A 21,667-nucleotide genomic window follows, 5' to 3' on the forward strand; every position below is an offset into this window, starting at 1 on the left:
TATTCCACACTCAGAAACTTAGCAGGCACTAGGTTGAGATGTTCAGAAGTGCCCAAACAACACTGGACATGTCTTTGCTAGAGATGTCAAAGAAGTGTGAGTACCTCCCTCTGGCTCGCTTCTTTAAAATTCCCAAGGTAACTGATTCTTTTGATTTGTGTTTGGGTTTATTTCTTTTTCTATTTCTTTTTTTTTCTCCAGTGTGCATATTTTCTCCTTTTGCCAAGGGGAAATGATACAATTTTACAGGGATGGGTAAGTAACCTGTGAGGTCACAGGTAAGAAGGAAGGAGCCCTACCATGTTACAAGTGGGAAAGGACTGAGATACAAGAGAAAGTGGCCAAAAATAGGAACTAGTTAGGGACATCTTGACATTACCCATACTCATTTTTATCCTTCTGACTGGGACTTAGGCATCAGTTAATGAGTCTCAAATAGCCATATTTATCAATGATAACTCTTTTAACTCCAGAAGCTATTTCATGCTTTTAGAACCATCAACCCCGGATTCAGTCCCTCTTCCCATCATGTGGAAATGGGCCATGAGTCACTCACAGCAGGTTTACCAAGTCTCAGGGAAGACTTGCACTCCTTGTGCAAAGCCCTGTCTCCTGCACAGATCTCTTCTCAGTCTGCAGACTCTTAACTTCACTCCAACGGTTCATGCTGTATGGAGGCAGAGCGCATATGCGACATCTCACTGTACTATCCCCTGCAGGAAAAAAGAAAAAAAAAATATTTCCAACAGTTCTTCTCTCTGAGTACAATATTTTTCTGCATGTCCTTCTTGGTTTATTTTTTATTACACAGGACAAGCATATAAAAAGAAACTCCCGGGTCCTCTGCAGAAACCCTAGAAGTTACTCTGACAGTATTCCCTATTTCTGATGTTCTTTTCGCAGATGCAATTATTTCACTGTTCAAACACTGCTCCTCTGGATGTGACAGCTATTGAGTCTGCTGCAAATATTTAGCTGTATTTTTCCCAGCTTCATTGCCAACGTTTTCAGGAGAAGAGCAGCGATAAAAACAATGTTGTCATCTCCCCTCCTCCTGCTAACAAAAAAATGCCAGATGTTTTTGTTTGTTTGGTAATGAATTGTTTTTTCCTGAGTTACCTTTTGGAAGGAATTTTGTTAAGGAGCAAAGCTCACTAACCAGTAAACAGCCCCCTTAATACCAAAGAGAGAGAAAGCTGATGGAAACCCCTGCTTCAGTCCTGCAACGTGCCAGAAGATTACATTGGAGTACAAGCCAGGCTGGCACTCTTAAATAACTTCACCGATTCTGGCTTAGTTCCTTGCAAATGACCTTTAACAATTAAAAGACAGGGATGTCGGCATTGCTGATGCATTCCTGGGGTCAGAGCTTGAAGCCCAGCTGAAGCCATCTGGGCATTTTCTGTTGCAGGTGGTAACATAGCCCCTGTGTAGAGACTGTCCTCCATAGTACTCATTATGACATCCCAGTCATGACACCCGCAGTTTTAAAACAGGCTATGGAAAGAGGACATTCCAGACTGATAAAGGTATTCCAATTCTGGAACCAGTAAGGAACTTAAGCTCCTAATTTCCCTTTGAAAACAAATCCGAGTTTGGAGTGAATTTTTTTCTTGGGTCCAAGCTGAGCAGCTGCCTTTGCATCACTGAGGTCTCCCCCTCCCAAATACACCTAACTATGTGAGTATGTCAGCAGTGCCCAAGCTCAGTCACATCGTCCCCAAGGTGAGAGCCATGCCTTTGAGCTTACTGAATCCCAAGAGGACAGGGAAAGTTATTGTGAAATCCATGCCTTCAGTATTGTTCATATTTATTGCCGGTGATGCAATCTGGCAGCACTGTAGGCTCACAGCATCCAGGGGTGTATCTACAGAAATATAGCGAGTAGATAGATGTAACTGGCTATCTCTATTTATCCTGTTTATTTCTATTTATTCTATTGTCATTGGACCACATCTGGAATACTACATCCAGCTTTGGGTGCCCCAGTAAAAGGAAGATTTAATAAATACAGAGATGATTGTGGGGAGGAGAGTCTGGAGCATGTACCCTACAAGAAGAAATTGAGGGAACTGGGTGTGTGTTTAGCCTGGAGAAGAAAAGCTTTGGTGACAACCTAAAATCAACTTTTCAGTATGTGCGGGTCCATTCTCAAGAAAACAAAGCAAAGGTCGTTACTGAGATGTATGACAAGAGGACAGAAGAAAAAGGTTATAAATTGAAAGAAGGGAGGTTCTAACTTGACATAAAATGTGCAATCCACAAGCTGGGAGCATGGCGAGGGTGTACAGGTCAGTGGAGGCAGTAGACTATAGAAGTACCTCATTTAGTCTTTACATTAGGTTTATGCCCACCACTTATCACACACCCACACTCCAGCCCCCATTCAGAACCAGTGTTTCTTTCCTGCCTTTCTAAATTGACACTTTCTGTCAAAATTTTGGTAAAATATTTTTTAGATTTCAGAGAAAAGAAAAATTCAAATAAACAAAAAATAAAAATTATCTATTGGAACAGATCCTTTATTTGCAGTTTGACCTGCAACTGCCCAAATAATAACAAAAAAGCCCACACTGTAGATTACCATTGTTAAGGAACTAGATACAACATACACTGGCTGCAGCACACATGTCTTCAAAGCAAGAGCTCAGCTCCTGTGTGTATATATGTGTATAGCAATGATCTAGACATAAGGAAATCCTTGGGACATGGCTTTGACATGGTCCTCCTGGAGAATCTGGACACGCAATTTATCCTCAGGAACAGAAAAACTTTCTCAGGAGACCAAAGGCAACGACTCACTCTCCATTAGGACAGATTGCAGTTCAGAGAGAGGGGGATTTCTCCAGTTTCTCGATAGAGACAAACCTCCTTTTCCTCAGTCCCCTTCTGCTCAGCTGCCTAATTTACGGTCTGTTCAAAACAGCCACAGGACCTCCTGCCTGTCTCAGAGGAGACCTGTGAAATTAGATTCATTAAGCCGTGTTAAGTGCTATGTGGTTCTCGAGTGGTAAAATTTTAGAAGTGCAGAGAGCCCTGTCATCTGTTACAAGGGGCCTCCTCTGCCCAAAAAATGCGTGATACACTCTTGTGTATTGCCTTGAAGAAAACCTATCTGTTCTAACGCTTTTGAGACTTCTCTTTTCCAAAGCGTTTTCTGTGCTCCCGAGCCCTGAACACATTGAAACAACCCGTGTAACAGTCTCTGGGCTGTTAAGAAGGCAAATTTTAACCAAAACCATCAGAATAAATCCTGCTGCCAACAAAGAAAGTCCTACAAAGACAGGCAAAATGCTGGATGGGGTTCAATAAGTCCATATATGAGTTTGTGACACATATAGTTTTACCTACCTGACCCCATCTATCATCAAGGCTCTTGAATGGCCAGAAATATACTCAGAAACCAGATGGACATGTTTGATAGCTGTGCCTAATTCACTGCTCTTTGCAGGAAGGTATTAGGAAGCCATTTTTAGTGTTATAAACTAGATTGGCAATTTCCCACAAGCATTTGTGCTGTCCCTGATGCACGGAGGAGGAGGAGAAGTGACAGATGTGGCTCCAGCACCGTGAGAGGGACATCAGTCTCTGCTGGCTCTGCCTTGGCCACTCCGTTTGCAGGGTTTGCTGGTGCAGTCTGTCCCTACAGAGGGACACGGCCCACACTGGCCTTTCTGCTGTGCTCATGTTGGGCATCTCCTTATGGCTCACCCACCATCCAAGCAGCTGGGTGAGAGCCAGGTTCACTTAGGAAGCAAACACTTTAGCACAGGACAGTGGCTACACTGATAAACCCAGCAGCGTGAGGGCAAATAAAGTTTTCCCATCATGCTGGAAGCAGACTGTGTCGACACACTTTCCTCACAGCAAGCTGTGCAAAGTGGTTGTTTTTGGGTTGCAGCAACGGAACATCCAGCCCTATTTTCAAAGGTGCTAAGCATCTGCAAAACCCACTGGTTTTGACAGCAAAAAAAAACCCAACAGGCTACTACTGCTACTTAAGTGCCAACATATGGATTTCAGGCTCTAATTGCATGCACCGTGGCTTGATTAAATTGCTGCCTGGAGCTTTGCCAGAATAGATTATTTCACTTAGCAAAAGCTGGATCTACACTGCAATTTTGAAGCTGTAGCACACATCTCAAGGCAGCTAGTGATAGGACAAGAGGAAACAGCCCCATGTTATGCCAGGGGAAGTTTAGATTGGATATTAGGAAAAATTTCTTCACCAAAAGGGTTATCAAGCACTGGAGCAGGCAGCCCAGGGAAATGATTGAGTCACTATCCCTGGAGGTATCTTAAAGACGGGTAGACGTGGTGCTGAGGGACATGGTTTAGTGGTGGTTTCATCAGTATTAGGTTGATGGCTGGACTTGATCTTAAAGGTCCCTTCCAGTCTAGGCGATGCTATGATTCTGTGGGGTAGGTGTGCCTTAGGTGATTCAATCTCAGTGCACATAACACCAACCAGTTCACGTTGCTCTGTCCTGTAGTACACTGAGACACTGCAGAATGGACATAGCCTTAGATACCAGCTCCTCTCCGGAACCTGCCAGCAATGCCCTTATGTTGTTACTCCTTTAATCAGGATCTGATTTTCAGAACCAGATGTTCAGATCAGCATGGAAATGGCTGGAAAGAGTCCTGAAGCCGGCTCTGAAACTGGCTGTTTCAAATAAATACCTGAGACCTGAGCTCTTTTGAACAATGAGTTCCTAAAATCAAGATATTGCAATATTCCAGAAAAAAACCCAACTTCAGAATTCCACAAGAGTGTCCTGATCTGAATTAATAACAGATACAACTTCACTGAGCTCCATGATCAGTCGCAGTTCTTAGAGGTCACTATCCTCTATGATTAATCAGAGTTTCTTATATTTTTTACTTTTTGTTCTATGAAAAAACTGACATCTGGATGGCTTGCAGTAAAGTGTTAACAGCAAACAACATCACCACAGGAAAACATTCTTCTGCCCGTAGCAAAGGGAGTAAAATTGCAGGAAGTTTGCAGGGACCCTAGAAGTGCAGTGACCTCCAAGGCTCAGGACCCCCTTCTAAAATGGGAGTGTAGTTCTGTTTCTCTGTATATGGACACTTTTGCTGTTTAGACTAAAAGAAGAAAGAAAACAAACCTCAGTAGAAAATTTACTGTATTTGTTAGGAGTATCTTTCTGTGAGCTGATGGCTTGCCTTCCATTGAATAACTTTCTTAGCTAGAAAATTTACTTCTTTTTTAGCCAAATGGCGGGGCGGGGAGCATGCAGAATTATATACGTGCAAATCTTTATTATGGTTTAGCTCAAATAAAATAATTCCTGCTAGAATAAACTGAGATAAGAATAGCAATTCCAGCCCACACCGTTCTGCAAGAAATGTTCCGGAATAGCTATATGGAGGACATTCTTATTATCAAATCAAAGTGCTGTTTTTGAGTGAGGACATGTGAAACAAACCATGTGGGTATGTGGGCATGTAATCAAAAGTTACAAAGCCACAATGCTCAAAGCATCCGTTGCACCTTGGTAACAAAACAAGCCTCTCAGCCCACCTCGTTGCTTTAAAGCCGTTCATTTAAATCACCACAATGGAAATTAAATCCCACATTTCCAGTATAAGGCAGTTTAATGTATGTTACCACGTAGCATGGTGGTTAAGGACGCACTGGCTGTTTCCTGAGGGACAGTAACTTGTTCAGCCACAGCACTTCCCAGCCATGTACCCACACTCATAGGCAACACAACATTAGCCAAACCTCCCTGTCGGGATACTCCTTCCAAGCAGTGCAGAAGTGGCTTTATTTTGATTTAAACTAAAATAAACTGCTGTGGGTGGTTTATTTGATGAAGACGTGTTTCAGCTTCCCAGATACAGCTGAGATGCCAAGGCATCCCACCTGTTCTTCCCTGGTGCCCCAGAAGGACAGTAGGACATGGGTCTCCTCGAGTCCCCTGTTTCAGAAGGCCCAGGTGGTTGTGCACATATGGTTAGGCAGCAGTCTGTCCCAGAGAGGATATTGCACCGATTTACAGTGGGAGACAAGTTACAGACAGACACTGGCCCAGTGTCTACATTAAAGAAAAGACAGAATCTAAATCTATAAAATCCCCAGAGATAAGAGTTGCTGAAAAGCAATAAAATTCTGGTTTGCTATTGACATCTGAGCCTTTAAAATTTGTCTTGTTCCATAACATTTTTTTCAAAACAGTCCTTTGCCTTTGAACTCTCACAGACATAGCCTGTGGTCAGGGAAACATTTGGGGAAAATGTGAAAAATTAATTGATTGGGCGATTTTTAATAAGTTTCCCTTAGAAATCTCAAGTACACTATTGCTTTTCAGATGGTTTTGTCAGGCTGCACTCAAAGAGTAGCTTTAAATTTAATTTACTGGACACAACTTCCACTCATCAAGAGCAGAACTCCAAAGTCTTCCCTTTGTCATTTAAGAAGCAATCACAGGACAAAAATGCCATAACCTTTCTTCATTTCTTTCCAGATATTATTCCAGTAACAGAGTAGATTTGGGAATACTTAGGCAAGGGACATAGCCACATATAAAAAAAAAAAAATCACACAAAACCCCAGGACTTTGAACAACATAAATCACATGAGAAGGGCAATTAGAGATTATTAAAAGTTTTTATTACTTATGAAAAGCTGTAGGTCAACATGACATTGTGCAGCGCTCACGGAGTACTAACATGCAACAAAAATGCCATCTCAGGAGGGCTGCAGTCAGAACAGCTCAGAAAAAAAAAGTTTAAAATTAAAAAGTAGGAGAGGTGGGGAATCACATCTTGAATAAGTGGGGCCAGAAAGTTCTATGAAAGGCCTGTATGAGTATATCTGTGATATTTGCATAAAAGAAATTTATGCCTTATTGTCACATTTGATTATCAACTACAATGAGTCTTGGAGAAGTTGAATCACCCTATGTACAGGAAAGGCATGTAAGTCCCCAGACCTTGGTAAGGAGCACAGTCTGAGAATGAAGTATTGGTGTCAAATTCTCTGTTGGTTTAAACAGACCCAGTTTGGCAGAAATAAAAGGTCCATTACAGTCCCAGTAGGACCCTGGGAATTAACTGGGCAGCAGAACAGCTATTCTCCATATGCACAGTGCACTGTTCTCTACAGAGTATGTTATCAACATCCTCTGTCACTGCCCTTAGTCTGTGGTTGCCAGAACACCTCTATGCCTTTCCCTGGATTCTCCTGTTCAGTTTTATAAATACCACCCTTTAAAAATCTGTGTTGTCCCCTTTCTCTCTAGGTGGCAAATTTGCTCAGACTCTTCCAGATCCCCCAGATAAGCTACGCTTCCACCAGTGCCAAGCTGAGCGACAAGTCCCGCTATGACTATTTCGCGCGGACAGTGCCCCCGGACTTCTACCAAGCGAAAGCCATGGCTGAAATCTTACGGTACTTCAACTGGACTTACGTGTCAACAGTAGCTTCAGAAGGAGACTACGGGGAGACGGGGATCGAAGCATTTGAGCAGGAAGCTCGCCTCCGCAACATCTGCATCGCCACCTCAGAGAAAGTGGGCCGGTCCAACATCAGGAAGTCCTACGATGGCGTGATCAGAGAGCTGCTCCAGAAACCCAACGCCAGAGTGGTGGTGCTCTTCATGCGAGGTGATGACTCTCGGGAGCTCATTGCAGCTGCCAACCGCTTCAACGTTTCGTTTACCTGGATTGCCAGTGACGGATGGGGAGCGCAAGAGAGTATTGTCAAAGGCAATGAGCACATAGCTTCTGGGGCAATAACCTTGGAACTTGCTTCCCATCCAGTTAAAGAGTTTGACAAGTATTTCCAAAGCCTCAGCCCTTACAATAACAGACGCAACCCCTGGTTCAAGGACTTCTGGGAGCAAAAATTCCAGTGTAATCTCCAGAACCGAAAACCACATAAGAAGCCTTGCGACAAGCACTTCAGCATCAACAGTTCCAACTACGAGCAAGAATCCAAGATCATGTTTGTTGTGAATGCTGTGTATGCGATGGCCCATGCCTTGCATAAAATGCAGCGGACTCTGTGTCCAAACACCACCAAACTCTGTGATGCCATGAAGCATCTGGATGGCAGGAAGCTGTACAAAGATTATCTCCTGAAAGTAAACTTTACAGGTAATAACTTCTCTTTTTGTACATAAAGACTGTCACTGTAATTAATGAAATGTTTATCAGTCACAGTGAGAGCCAGATGATTTCCCAGTAGTGCCTCTTGTCAAAGTTCAGACCAGGGTGCCCGGGTAAGGCCGCTCCTGTCACAGAAGGGGACAAAGAAAAAGAGGGACAGTGAGTGTCTTGAGAACCCTAAAAAAACAAGCTCGATGCTCCTTCAGTTTCCAGCAGAAGGAAGAGGTGGAGGTGGCAACAGCTGGTCTTGGAAACATTGCCTACCTCCACACACCAACTTCCATTTCATTCACAGCCCATTTGGCTTCAGCTGAGCATGTCTGGAGGTCATTTCACCACCTGCTAAACTAGGCAACTGCCTGCTATGCCTATGCCAAGCCTTGGCCTCCTCTTCCTCGTTTTTTTATGAATTTACATAATAGCTGGACCCTGGTCAACGGTTAATGTCCCTGCAATAGCAAAGCAACAATTCCTGCTATAGAATTAGATCAGTATAAAATATTTCAATATGTGGGATAATGCCATTACCTGTGTTACAGATCTTTAGGCTTGATGACAAAGTATAAATAGGTAGATTAAACATGTGCAGGAGGCTTGTGGAGAGAAAGTGGCTGATCTGGCAATGACATAAGCAAACTTCATGGGCACTGGCTGCGCAGCACATGACATCTCTTTGTTTTTGCCATCACATATGGCTGAGCTTAGGTTTGTTATTAATATTACACCATAGCAAGGCTAAATAGATCTACAGGGGAAACAAGTGTAGGGCATCATGTCTTTTTGTTGTTACATGTCCAAATTTCTTCTCAAGCATCTAGGTTGAGCTTGCATTCCTATGTATTATTAAACTTATATTCTCAGCTGACCGAGTTCATAGTAAGGAAATATCATGCTGTGCTTTGTATGAGAACTAGCTCCAAAAGGAATTGAAGGATAAATACATGTGTGATACAACAAGCTCAGTCCCAAGACACCCTCAATAATGGTACAATATGAATAACACTGGAAACTATTTGAAACTGTCAGATTGGAGCTTGAACTCTTCCCTCCTTCAGAGGCCTTCTCAGCATTTGATTCAGACTGTCTCTAGAAAATACTGACTACATCCCTCGAGCTTTTGTCAGGAACTGTAGGGACAGGACAAGAGGAAATTATTTTAAATTGGAAGAGGGGAGATTTAGATTAGGTACCAGAAATAAATTCTTTACTGTGAGGATGGTGAGACACTGGAACAGGTTGCCCAGGGAAGCTGTGGGTGCCCCATCCCTGGAGGGGTTCAAGGCCAGGCTGGATGGGGCTTTGAGCAACCTGGTCTGGTGGGAGGTGTCCCTGCCCATGGCAGGGGGGTTGGAACTCGATGATCTTTAAGGTTGAGAAGCTTCAAAACCTTCATCTGAGCATTGCATGCAACGTTGCTGAAGCAACATGCCTGACCTAAATACTGCTGTATCAGTAAGAATAGTCACATATCATGACATACACAGATGCATAAGCAATGTATACTTTTGACGTCACACTTTAATTGCGTTTGAGTTAGATAGTAATCTCATGTGTTACAGACAACAACACAAGACAGAATGAATAAACCTTTAGGCTTTAAACCTATGAAAAACAAGAACCATCATTTCTCCTTCCCCTCCACACAGTACTTAAAACACAGAAACTATTTCCTTGTTTGCCTACGTTTATCCTTAGAGACACCTGACCATCTTGAAATTGTTGAAATCAAAAGGTTTTAGGAGCACAGCACTTCCCAGAAGCTGGGTCCTGGCAGATGGATCACAAGGGATGGCAGTGATGCACAACATGCTTCTGTCCCTCTTCTATCATGCAAAGAGTTTTTTAAGTACCCAAACATTTTTCCACTTAGCATTTAGATGTGAAGTCAAAATAACTACCATTTTCTTTGACCAAAACTCAAGGAAAATTTTCATTTACATACAGAGAGAAAAAATCATTTTCAGTTTGATTGAAACATCTTTTATACTTTTTATATATTGGAAGTTGAAGCTGTTCAAGCTGAAAAAAACAAAAACAAAAACAAAAAAACAAAACAATTCAAAGCCTATCATTTTGCAATTCTGAAAATAGAAGGCTCTTTTCTGTACCAAATTTATTGGTTTTAAAATCAACATGGAAATCTTTGAAACTCTGAAGAGCTTTATTTTTAGTTAATTTTCATTTCCTATTTGAATCATTTAAAAAACTGTTGTGTTCTTTTCCAATGGCTTTGTTCCGTATACATTGTTACTAGCTTACAGCATGATCTGCTCGTCTCCTGTTTCTTTTTTTATCAGTTCTTCTATTACAATGTGAATCCATGTTTTAATGTCAGTGATTTTTTTAAGCAGATGAGTTATTTTTATGTAGTGAGAGAATCAGAAATTCTCCCATGCCTTCTTCCTTCCAGAAATGTGTGAAATTTTAATACATACAAGTCTCGTCATTGATTTCCATGGGACCAAGACCTTTGCTCTTTTCTGGTTGAAGAAAGTCTCTGGGTGTGTTGTTAATACAATGTCAGGATCCTGCAGCAGGGTACATTTGATCAGTGATGCTGTCACATTTCCAGCTCCAAATCTGAGAATGTATCCCCAGGATGGGGAGAGAGGATGGCATGGAAACTACCAGCCCACCAGGTACACTGCAACCAAGGCAGGTTGTGAATTTTCTTTCTTCTTTCACCTAGGTAGGGCTCCACACCCACCAAAAGGAAGAAGGCAAGAAACAACAGGGATAATCATATTCAGACAAACAAACATGTTGCTATTTAAGCAATGCCTCCTCTGCTGAAAGGCAGGGGTACAAACAGATGAGCTCTGCATGCATAAATCACCAGTTTGCCGTGAAAAAAAATCTGACAAATGGACCTGAATGTTTTCTCCCAGTTTCCAGGTACAGGTGATGGTGCATTTCAGACACACCAGTCTGAGTAAATGATAAGGTGCATTTATATGACTGGTGTGGGACTGTGCAATTTTAGACATTTACCCCACGCAGTTGAATTAGTTTGGGTTAGTCTCGGATTACAGTTAATGGAGGGGATCAGCACTTACCGAGCACGGTTCAACCCACGTGAGGTAGCTCAGGTAAAATATGATTTGGCCCTACATCCCTTGCTATCGACTACAGATGGAGCATAGAACAACTAAGATTCTCACCTGCCATTTAGCTGAAAGCCTGAAGTGAGGCTCTCAGGCACAGTAATAATGGGATCTGTAGGGAAATACTCAGGGACCAGCTAATGGCAGGGTTGGAGTGGAGGACTGGGCAGGATTTGTGCACTCTCATGCTGCCACTGCTGCTGACATGCTGCGTGACAGGTATTTCATTAACATCTCTGGGGTCCTACTTATTTCTCCTTTTTCTTTAAATTGAAATAACTCCATAGAACTGCAGTGTGGCACGAAGGCAGGGTGAGATTTCATTCCTTATTGTCTGTGAGATACACCAAGCACATAATTTTCTTGCAAGCCAGTAAGATGTATATGACAGATGTCGTGATATTCTGAATCTTTTCAAAAAGGGTGAAAAGAGACGCCTGTGCCTGATTCCCACATCCAGCAGCAGGATCTGAGAATGCAAAGCCCAGCCTCTAAATAAACACACTCGCTCCATCTCAGTGCTTGTCTGGCCTTTCAAAGAGATATAGGTTGGTTCATCTTCTTGATCTTCCCATTCTCTGCGTTCCCTCCTGAGGGCACAAGTGCTGCACTTGATGTTCTGAATTGTGATGCACTTTGGCTGATAAAGAGATGTTGGTTCAAGAGGCTGTTAACTTGTATTACCAACCACAAAGAAGAGCAGAACAAAAGTAAAGGGCTCCATAGGAGAGAGCACAGAGTAAACTGAGCTTTTGACCAACACCCAGCCATTGTTTGGTAGAGTGCACTCCTTTTGTGGAGAGGACTCTTGGGAGGGCTATGAATCCAAGGATGTAGCCCAACACAGCAGATCTCCACATATCCAGAGGCCTCCCTCCCTCACAGGGATGGAGGGGTCAGCGCAGCAACCAGGTCTGTGAAGAGTTTTAGTTCCTTTAAGCCACAGAAAAGCAGAGTTATTGCCCACAGTGCTATTACATGCCTCACAACATTTGACTTGTGTCAGGACAGTGAATGTTAGCATGGGCAGTGTGAAAGGGAGTGAAAGTTAAGTGTGAAAGTCCATCATATGGGATGAAGTGGCAGGGTCCTGGACAACGATGCCTCACAAGTTGCTACCTGGTGTTGCTCCTCCAGGGCGTTGGGCTCCAGGTTGGCCAGGGGTGAAGAAGGGTAGCAATGACATTCAAGCACCAGCATTAACTCCATCTGGCCCAGGGTTGCTGAGCTGGCTGTGCAGGATGGCAACCTTGGCACCCAAGGGCATGGGTTCCAACTTCTGCCACCGCACAGTTCGTGGGGTTGGTGGTATTGCAGGACTAACTGCCATGAGTCTGGCATGGGAACCTATGGGCAGAGGGAGGTTGGCTTTAGGGGTGTATGCATGTCAACCTGTCTTGTGTAGTTTCCTGAATCTCCACAATAAATTATAGGTGGAATTTGGCTAAAGGAGTAACCCTGGAAAACAGATCATTAAAAATTTTAGGCAACACATATGTTTATAGTACTCAGTGCCTTTTCCTACACCTTTCTTCCTGCACAACTATGAAAGTCACTGTCGTATTCTTCACTGTATTATGTTCAGAAATCCAGCTCTTCTACAGCAAGGCCTGTATCATCAAACCTAGCTTATACTGGGCAAAATCCTCTCCTGTGGCTAACCAGAATGACTACTCAAAACGAGAAGAGAGTTGTAAGCCAGGTTTGATTTGTCTCCTTCCACCCCTGGACTCTATGACAAAACTTTTATTCCTGCCTGACCCTAACTTTCTGTGTGGTTTATTCTCTTTTTTTTCCTTCCTCCCTACTCTGCCCCAGTCAACATTCAAATAATATGAAGTGGAAACAGAAACTCACCATCTCATTTACTCTTGAACACTGCTGACTACCATGGTGGGAATATACTTTAATGGACCATTTCAATCATAACTGTTCCACCCAAGTAGGAAGGAGTTTAAAAGTCATGGTTTGCAACAGGCAGATGCCACCTCACTTGTGAGCACAGCAGCATTGCATGGTCCCTGCTCTGTGATTTAGCCATAAATATCTCCTGGTAAAAGCCCACTTTGAAGCTCAGTGTCCTGCCAGGCATGCATGGAGCACAGACTAGAAAACAATGCATCTACTACCACAGGCAGATGAGTGATGCAGGAACTTCAAAGGCCAGGGAGCTCCTGTCACTAGATGTGCAGGCTAAAGCTAGAGATTATATCCCAGGCTCTGCAGCAAATGGCCCTTCTATTCTGTCACTCCCTTCACCTCCAGTACTCAAAGAGTCAGATGTAAGGTCCTGCAGGTCTTCCTTGTGATGCTTATTTGTAAAATAAACCAGATCACCACTTTCTATTGAAAGTAAAATTTTCATGGATAGGAGGAATCTAACACCTTGTTAATCATAAAAGTTTTAAAGTGTCATTCATAATAGATTTGTAGCCAATAAACCCAAGAAAATACAGAGTGAATTCCCCAAGATGTTCATTAAAAATATACATGAAAAATATGTCTAGGATTTATAGGAAAAATTACTGTCTTTTTTGCTGGGACCACAAATGTGTCATAGCATTTAAAACCTTGAAAGTAGCTGAGGGACAGTTTCTGAAAACACACTTGAGACCTGCTATTTCAGAGCAGACAAACAGTTGAACCTGCACAGTATTTTCCCATATCTCTCTCTATATAAAAGTTATATTGGTATACGCACAGAGAGCTGTAGTGGGATTTTGGCAGCCTGGTTTTCCTGATGACCCCCGTTTACTTTCTCCTTCCCCAGACTCTTTGCAGACTTAGCTGTTGATGTGGATCTGCAGTTGCTTTCTTTTGGGTGAAGTTACACCTCTAAGAGGTTCCTGGGCAGAAATCTCTGCTTAGTCTTTCCTGAAGCTTTTAATATATGTGTATAGTCATATATTTATGTACATGCATATTTTCATACATATATAGTTAAGGAATAAATCACGTTGGAAGGAGCCTCAGGAGGTCCCAAGTCCAACCTCCTGCTGAAAGCAGGGTCAGCTGCAAGATCAGACCAAGTTAATCAGGGCTTTATAGATGTAAACTGGCTGAAATTAAAATACTATGGAACCTTTCCATCCCTAGTTTAGGTTTAAGGTACTGTGATGGCAAAGAATCAGATCTGCACCCTGGACGCTCCCGGTGTGTCACACAGTGCACCATGCAAGCTGGATACTTGGGCTGGCAGCAGGACACAGGCACTGTCATCTCTAAGTCACAACTTCCAAATAAATTTTCATTAATACTTTTATTGCCATGATGGCAGGTCAGTGACCTACCTGTTAGTGGTGTCTGTTATCTAGCCAGGGACCATCATAAAACACTTCTTCTTGTGATTTCATTTGGTACTAATTAACAGTAATTGGCCTGAGTGAGCAGGAGCAGAGGTTGAATTGTGTTCTCACCTCTTGAGATAAGCTCCAGCAGCAGAGGCCAAAGTGTGCTGGACCATTGCTTCCTGGCTGACTCAGGCACAAGGTACTTTTGCCTGCTGCCACCACTGTCCACTGTCACCACTCTTCTGCCCGACTCAGGTGCTGAGCTCCCATAGACAAAAAGATGAGAAATGCAGCATTAGCAGGACACAGAACAGGGACAACTTTTCCTCCTTAGCCTTTACCCAGCTGGGTGCCATTCCTGGGAAGTCTGCAGAAATCGCAGGCCAGCAATGGCCTCAAAATTGCTATAGCAGTGTATTTGGGTGAAGATGCTTTGACATCCTGAAAAGAGCAAATAGATCTCCATCTCAGTTTCTTCCACTGGAATATTTATTCAACCCACCACTTCAGCTAAACTATGAAAAAAAAACAAATATAAAGTTATATAGTCCGTGCCTTGTATGTAATTTGTAATCAGCAGCTTTGATCATATTAATAATTTAGCCTTTAGGCATCTTATAAATCTCTAGACAGAGCAGTGCCTGTGCAGGTGTGTAGATGAGGATGAGATTAGACACACTGTGTTTACGGAGAAACACGACTGAAAAACTGAGCAATGATTCTCTTTCAGATCACATACTTGAGAGACAGAAAGCTCAGTAACCTAATTTCTCTATTACAGACTTTTGTGTTTGCTTGCTGCTTGTTTTATAATAGTTATTGTTTCTTGTCTTTTGTATCACTGGCAAATGTCCTGTGAATCCCAAACACTCATGGTCTGCACAGTCAAAGTGCGTGGAAGAGTGGGAATAGACATACAGCCTTTTTGTCCCCCAGCCATGCGTGCTCACTTTTCCAGTCCCACTGGTCTCTACAACGGAAGGACAACACAGGACATACCATGGGATTATATTATTATTCTTCATGCAGATTTACCTGTGAGGGGCATCTACGCATAACTGAGAAGATTTCAGGTCTGCTTCTTTCTCCTTGTGACCTGGAAGAACAAGATATGTGAGAAAATAGTTTGATTCAGGATTCCTACCTCTTACATTTTAGCATCTAATTTGGCTCTGAAAAGCCAATGGGAGGACCAGATTCTGCTCTGTTGCCTCCTATGGAAGAACACTTTAGCACTTCCAGAAGTGATGTCAGTTAGTCTCAGGTGCTATTTTAGGGGCTGAAAAAGGCAAAGGCTGTGCTCAGAACATGACCACGGCAGCATTTATAAGGATGAGGACAAGGAGACGAGGAGATTGCATAGGGGCACACTGGGGCTGTGTGACATATTGGGAAGATAAATTACTCTCTTGAGGAATCCAGACATGCTCTGGTCTTCCAGTGAGTCTCAGAGAAAGCAATGTTTTTGAAAGTTGATGAAGGAACCTACTAAAAGTCATAAACCCAGATGTCTAATCCCAAAGATAACTAAATGCTACATTGTTTTTTACCAAGCTTCTACTTTTGTTGGCAGATAATAACTATACTGGAAAGGCAGAACTGAAAGCATAATCTGTAGAAAAGTGTCTTTCCTCCTGAAATAACCTTAATATCACTACACTCCTGGAAGCCATTTGCTTCACCCAGTAGAGCAGAGTGGAAAGGTATTCCCAGGCTAACACTGGCTAAATGGGATCTGGTACCAAACCAATATAGCCTCATTAACATGACACGAACCTTCAGCCTAGCCTGGTGCTGCAAACTAGACATGGATCTTGGTCTGAATCCTACATCACTCCCACGCAGCATATTTCCAGGCAAACCTGTCACAAGCTGACTGCTGTACTTGTACTTGATAAACTGCAGCCCAGATGAGCATGTGAATCTATTTCAGCTTTCTGCAAAGCCTGAACTATTCCCTTCAAGCTTGTCTCTGCCCATTTCTGACTCCCAGTGCAGAAAGGGGGATAGTGTTTCTCTGTCTCAAAGGGAGAAATGAACTCAACCCAACCTCAAAACATCCCTTGTGTAAGTTTTTGCAATAAAACACACACTCTTCCTAGATAGTCACAACCTTTTTGTAAATTTCAGGAATCAAAAGAGCTACTTAGGGCAAAAGTTTCAGAGCAATGGCTGAAAAGATTTGCAGATCCTACCACAAATTTACCTTTCTTATTCATGCAAGTGTTAGTGAGCATTTTTATCCTTCTAAAAATGTCTCAGGCCAGTAGATCCCACTTGCCTTCTAAAAGATAATTCAAAAAGCAACCATTCCTGCACTTTCATTGATCAGAAACACCTTTTATGTATGAGTACTCTTTACAACTGACCTTCTACACAATTCCCATCAACTGCAAACTGGATGAACCTGGCAGACAAATGTGTTCTTTCATTTCCTCATCTGTTAGAACCACATTTCTAAACACCTCTAAAAGCATCTCAGAGAATGCCTGCTTTGGCATTGCTGCAATATTTATGGCTATTTTGTTAGCAGACACAGAATATAATGTAAAAAATATTTCATTGCTGTTATCTGGGTGAGTCATTTCCTTTTGTTTCCTTCTTCCTGCCATGAAAGTGTATTTTTTTCTGATGATATAGCCAGTGGATACAAAGAATACTAAAGTTCTTCAAGGCAGGGGGAAGAACACACACAGTCAAGGGTAACAGAAGCAGAGAAACTTCTAACAAAAATGTCCACAGAATCCTAGCTGCGGCATGGCTTAGGCACAGCAGTAATGCTTTGATTTGCTTTCTCACCCCGTGCTCCAGCCGTGGAGCAGTAAATCAACATCAACTCACCTGCTCACTATCTGGATGCAAAGGGGTTCAGGACTAAGCCAGAATGATATCTCCATATATAAGTCCTTAAATTTGAGACATGTAAATCATAAACTAATTACCAAGATCATTAAGGTGGCTTGTACGGTCTCCACACCAAAACTCACTATTTTCTTAGTACATAGGAAGAACAGACCAGAGCCAAAAGCAGCCGTGACGGGAATGGTGGTTGAAAAAGTCCCGTAAATAGAAAGCAGGGGTTAATGTACCTCACAGTCTGAAGGCTCCTGCCCCCTCAGTCTTTCATCCACTTTTCATCTCCTACAGTTTTGCTTTGCTTGTCACAAGCCCATCTTTCTACTTGCCAATATGTGAATCATCTCATCCCTCCTAGACTAATGGCACATATATATCTAGCACTTTTCCTACAGAAGAAATTCAAGAGTACTTCTGAAGGCTGAGAGATACTACTCACTTTCTAAATGTGTATGTGCAATTGCTCCTCAATTCAATATGGGTTTCATGAAGTAAATTTTTCTATTTGTCGCTATACACAGATTCCAGACAATTTGATAGACAGCAGAATAAGCTAATGAAGTAATTCCTTTGTACGTATGAAATATTTACCACTTCTGAGGCTGAAGTATGAGGCTCAGATAAGAAAACACCATATTTTTATCCAGGGGAGGAACTGCACCATGATTAGTAGAAAAAGGGAAGCGATTAGTGTGAGAAAGCTGAGCAAAGCACAGCCTTGAACAAAGTCTTCACACAGAATGTATGTGCCACAGAAATCCCATGTGATACTGTAGCTGCAAGAGTATGGACTTTCAGGTGAATAGTGATTTCTAACAGCTGCATCTGACACCACTTTGACTCCATGACTTGGTATCAGCCACACTGTCACATGGGAGGTTGGGATCAGAAAACACACACGCAGGCATGCACACACACACACTTGCACACACACACACACACACTTGCACACACACACATTCGCAAGAACACTCACTCATTGTTCTTGAAAATTCAAATTTACTTACTCCAATTCTACAGTAAAAAATATTGCTTGATGTATGATTGTTGAGTTTGCATTTGCAAAATGTGAGTAGCAAATCAAAAAGTGGTGATCTTTTTCTGCCAAAGAGGGAGAACCTCCTGGTATTCAGGTGACATCACTGATGAGTTGCAGCATCAATAACCAGAAGACAGTTCAGAGTGCTTCTTCTCAGTTTTCCCTTTGATCCTTTTCTTGCAGAGTACATTACTGTCCTTGTAGCTTCTTGTTATCACAGAATCATAGAATGATACAGGGTCGGAAGGGACCTCTGGAGATCATCTAGTCCAATACCCCTGCCAGGTTATTTCTATAATCTTCTCACCACACACCAGAGTTTTTGCATAAGCTGTATACATATTCTTCTTTCTTTTGATTGTGCCCTAAAAACAATCTTCCCTTGTTGCCAAGGTTGAATTTCCGTAGTGATCAGTAGCTGACTGTTTGTAGATACCTCTGGACCCTCAAGCATCTTCCTGAGCTTCTGCTGCAGGACTCTCCCACTCTCTTCCTGTGGAAACACTTTCTCTGTGGCTTTATGACTTTTAAAGTAGGTCTTATATTTTCTACAAAACACTAACCAATGCTTGATCGTATGCAGAAGTATATGGGATGGGTTTGCTGGACTCTTCTAGTCTAAGTAGCAATGACATAGTTGCCGGTAACAGCAGAAAGTTGTGCTTTTGAGGTCCCATCCCAGTCTATTCCTTTGACATAAATAACTGTACATTGTGTGCCCCTATAGATAATTTTTACCTATAGTTTCCCTGAAAGTAGAGTTTTCCTGTGGTATTTATCTATGGCCCTGACAGATGGAGCAGCTGATTACTGCTCCAAGATCTTGATGCTAGCTTGGTAGGACATATCTCCACCAGACAGTGGCAAACAAGACACCATATGAAGTTAATGTTAGAAAGTGACAAAAAACCTGCTGAAAAACTTTGTTAAACTTCTTCAACTACATTTGCACATCTATTTGAATAAATAGCTAATGGCTAGTTAATGGTCCAGTAACCAAAAGAATAAAAATCCCATCTTTAAAGGCTCTTTAGAGAAGAAAATATCTCAAGTCAGATGAAGCTTTGAGGCAGTGCTGTTAATGTCCTTTCTAGATCTCTGAAATACTTTATCAGGCTAAGCCTATCAATGTGTCTCTGCTTCCACCATTAAACAGGCAAATAAATCAACATTTTCTTTTTACATTTTCCCCTGAGGTCCAGTGATTGCTGTTGCTGTTGAACTGATTCAGTGGAGCAAAACATTAGCAAAAATGATTCTGTGCTCTCAGCTTTATCTTTTCTTCCTGAGAGCAGAAGAATTTGCAAGTGTTAATAGGACATGCAGCTTGCATGTTGTAGGATAATGCACACCAATGAACACTGACTTCGGGAGGTGACGTGCTACCTTTGTAGCTGGTGTGTGACAAACATGAATAACCTTAAAAAGCCAGGAGTTCTTATTCTTTATCTCACTATCTTTTTACTGAAATTCATTGTTGTGGGTAGCCCACTTCCACCTTTAAATTAACTGACTCAGCATTTTGTCATTCATGAGATATAATCTATTAAATACTGACTTCACCTGTCATTTTGGTAGAAGTGTATTTGTAGCCACCACATTATGATATGGAAATAAGCAAAAAGAAAATCCAGGTTCAAACCTCTACAAAGTGGGGCGAGTCACTTTTAATGCATGTGGTGGGCCTTACTGAAAGCATTAGTTTGATGATTTCTCCATCAGTGGCCAAAATTTGACCCAGCCACCTTTCATGTCCCCTTTGACACAACTCACTTTGAAGTCCAGTCACTGGAGAGCTATCAATGGAGAAAGATACCCACCTTCCTGACAGCAGTTTGCTTTAGCCAGAGCCCGCCTTTGGAGGGTCTATTTCTCCCCACTGACTACAAGAGCTCTTTAAGAAAACTACACTCCCAATCTAGAGACCCAAATTAAGTTAAGATAAAGAAATGTAGGCCATTTTTTTCATTCTCATATTACATTCACAGAGAAAACTGAATCTCACACCATAAGATGTCTGAAACATTTAGATCTCCAGCCGAATTCCACCAACATTATGTTAGGTGTGCCAAATACTATAACTGAGCTGCATAATGCGTCTGAGCATAAAAGCTGGTCCGTGTGCTTCACCATAGAGTTGTTTCTTTATTCCAGCTCTGAAGCATTCTACAACTCCTTTTTTTTTTTCCACAAAAGGTTCAAATAAATTTGAGCTTCAGTTAATTCAAAAAGATGCTCTCCTTAGAATTCACTATTTATGGTTTTATTTTCCTACTGGAAATACAATTTCATTTTGCAAATTACCTCATTATTAGCAATTTGTAGGATGATTGCTGAGCATTTTCAGTAGCTTTGTAACAAAAATAATAGCATAGAGTTATAAGATTTGTAGGAAGAGGCAATACCTTTATTAGACTGCCCACATATCTGGAAAAAAAAAGAGAAGCTTTTGGCATAACATCTCTTTATTGTATCTTGTCTTGCATCTTGATCAGACCTTGTGTCCCTAAACTATATAGTTTTAAAGAAATGAACAAAAAGCTCTCAGCAATCACTCTGCAAATGGATAATAATGAGGCTGTTTGCAAAGTGAAATTGTGTTTCCAGCAGGAAATAAAAAAAAACTGATATACTGAACTACAAGCAGAGCTGTTCCTTCAAAATAATTGAAGGTCAAATTTATTGGGGATTTTTTCTGATGACCTAATGAAGTGACCTTCTGACTGAAAGCTTGTGCACTCCTTCCTTGCATAGACTAGTATAATAAAAAAATACTGTCTTTCTTTTGAGCTTGAAAGTTCTTGAATCTTAGACCCTAACAAGTACAGTATTACTACTACTAGCATTGCATTATAAGTAATTAAATCTATGTCAGCCTGCCTGAATTGGGAGTGTCTTCCTATCAGGTCAATTAGGAAATAACAGCCAGAGGGTCTATTTCAAGGTTCATTTGGTTCTGATCTCTAAGGGCAAGCTATCTAACTAAATTATTCAGAGCACTGTCTGGAAACACCTCTCTAATCCTCAAGTCCCCACAGAGGAAAGAATGTTTTAACCAACTTCCTTTAATATCTAGATAACTGCATCTATTCATATTTCCTTCAGGCTGACAAAGAAGGACAAAAAATATTATTAGGTATTCAACGCTTCCTTAGCCATCAGCTGCGATATGCAATCTGGGGGTGGAATTAACACATCATGGAATGGTGCCTCCAAAAAGAGAAAGGTTCATGCCTTTG

At 41.8% G+C, this 21,667-nt stretch overlaps 1 protein-coding gene across 8 annotated transcripts in view; it reads left to right on the forward strand.

The window, feature by feature from the left end:
* GRM3 (glutamate receptor, metabotropic 3) overlaps positions 1–21,667 on the forward strand; it is a 112,451-nt gene that overhangs the window by 69,968 nt on the left and 20,816 nt on the right. For all 8 annotated transcript variants that reach the window (XM_014964035.1, XM_014964036.1, XM_014964034.1 and 5 more), the window contains one exon: positions 7,272–8,127. In XM_014964035.1, the coding sequence (XP_014819521.1) occupies positions 7,272–8,127 (856 nt within the window). The remainder of the gene's footprint in view (positions 1–7,271; positions 8,128–21,667) is intronic.

Source organism: Calidris pugnax, unplaced genomic scaffold (genome assembly GCF_001431845.1).
Source record: "Calidris pugnax isolate Ruff unplaced genomic scaffold, ASM143184v1 scaffold44, whole genome shotgun sequence".
In the NCBI taxonomy this organism is placed as follows: Eukaryota; Metazoa; Chordata; class Aves; order Charadriiformes; family Scolopacidae; genus Calidris; species Calidris pugnax.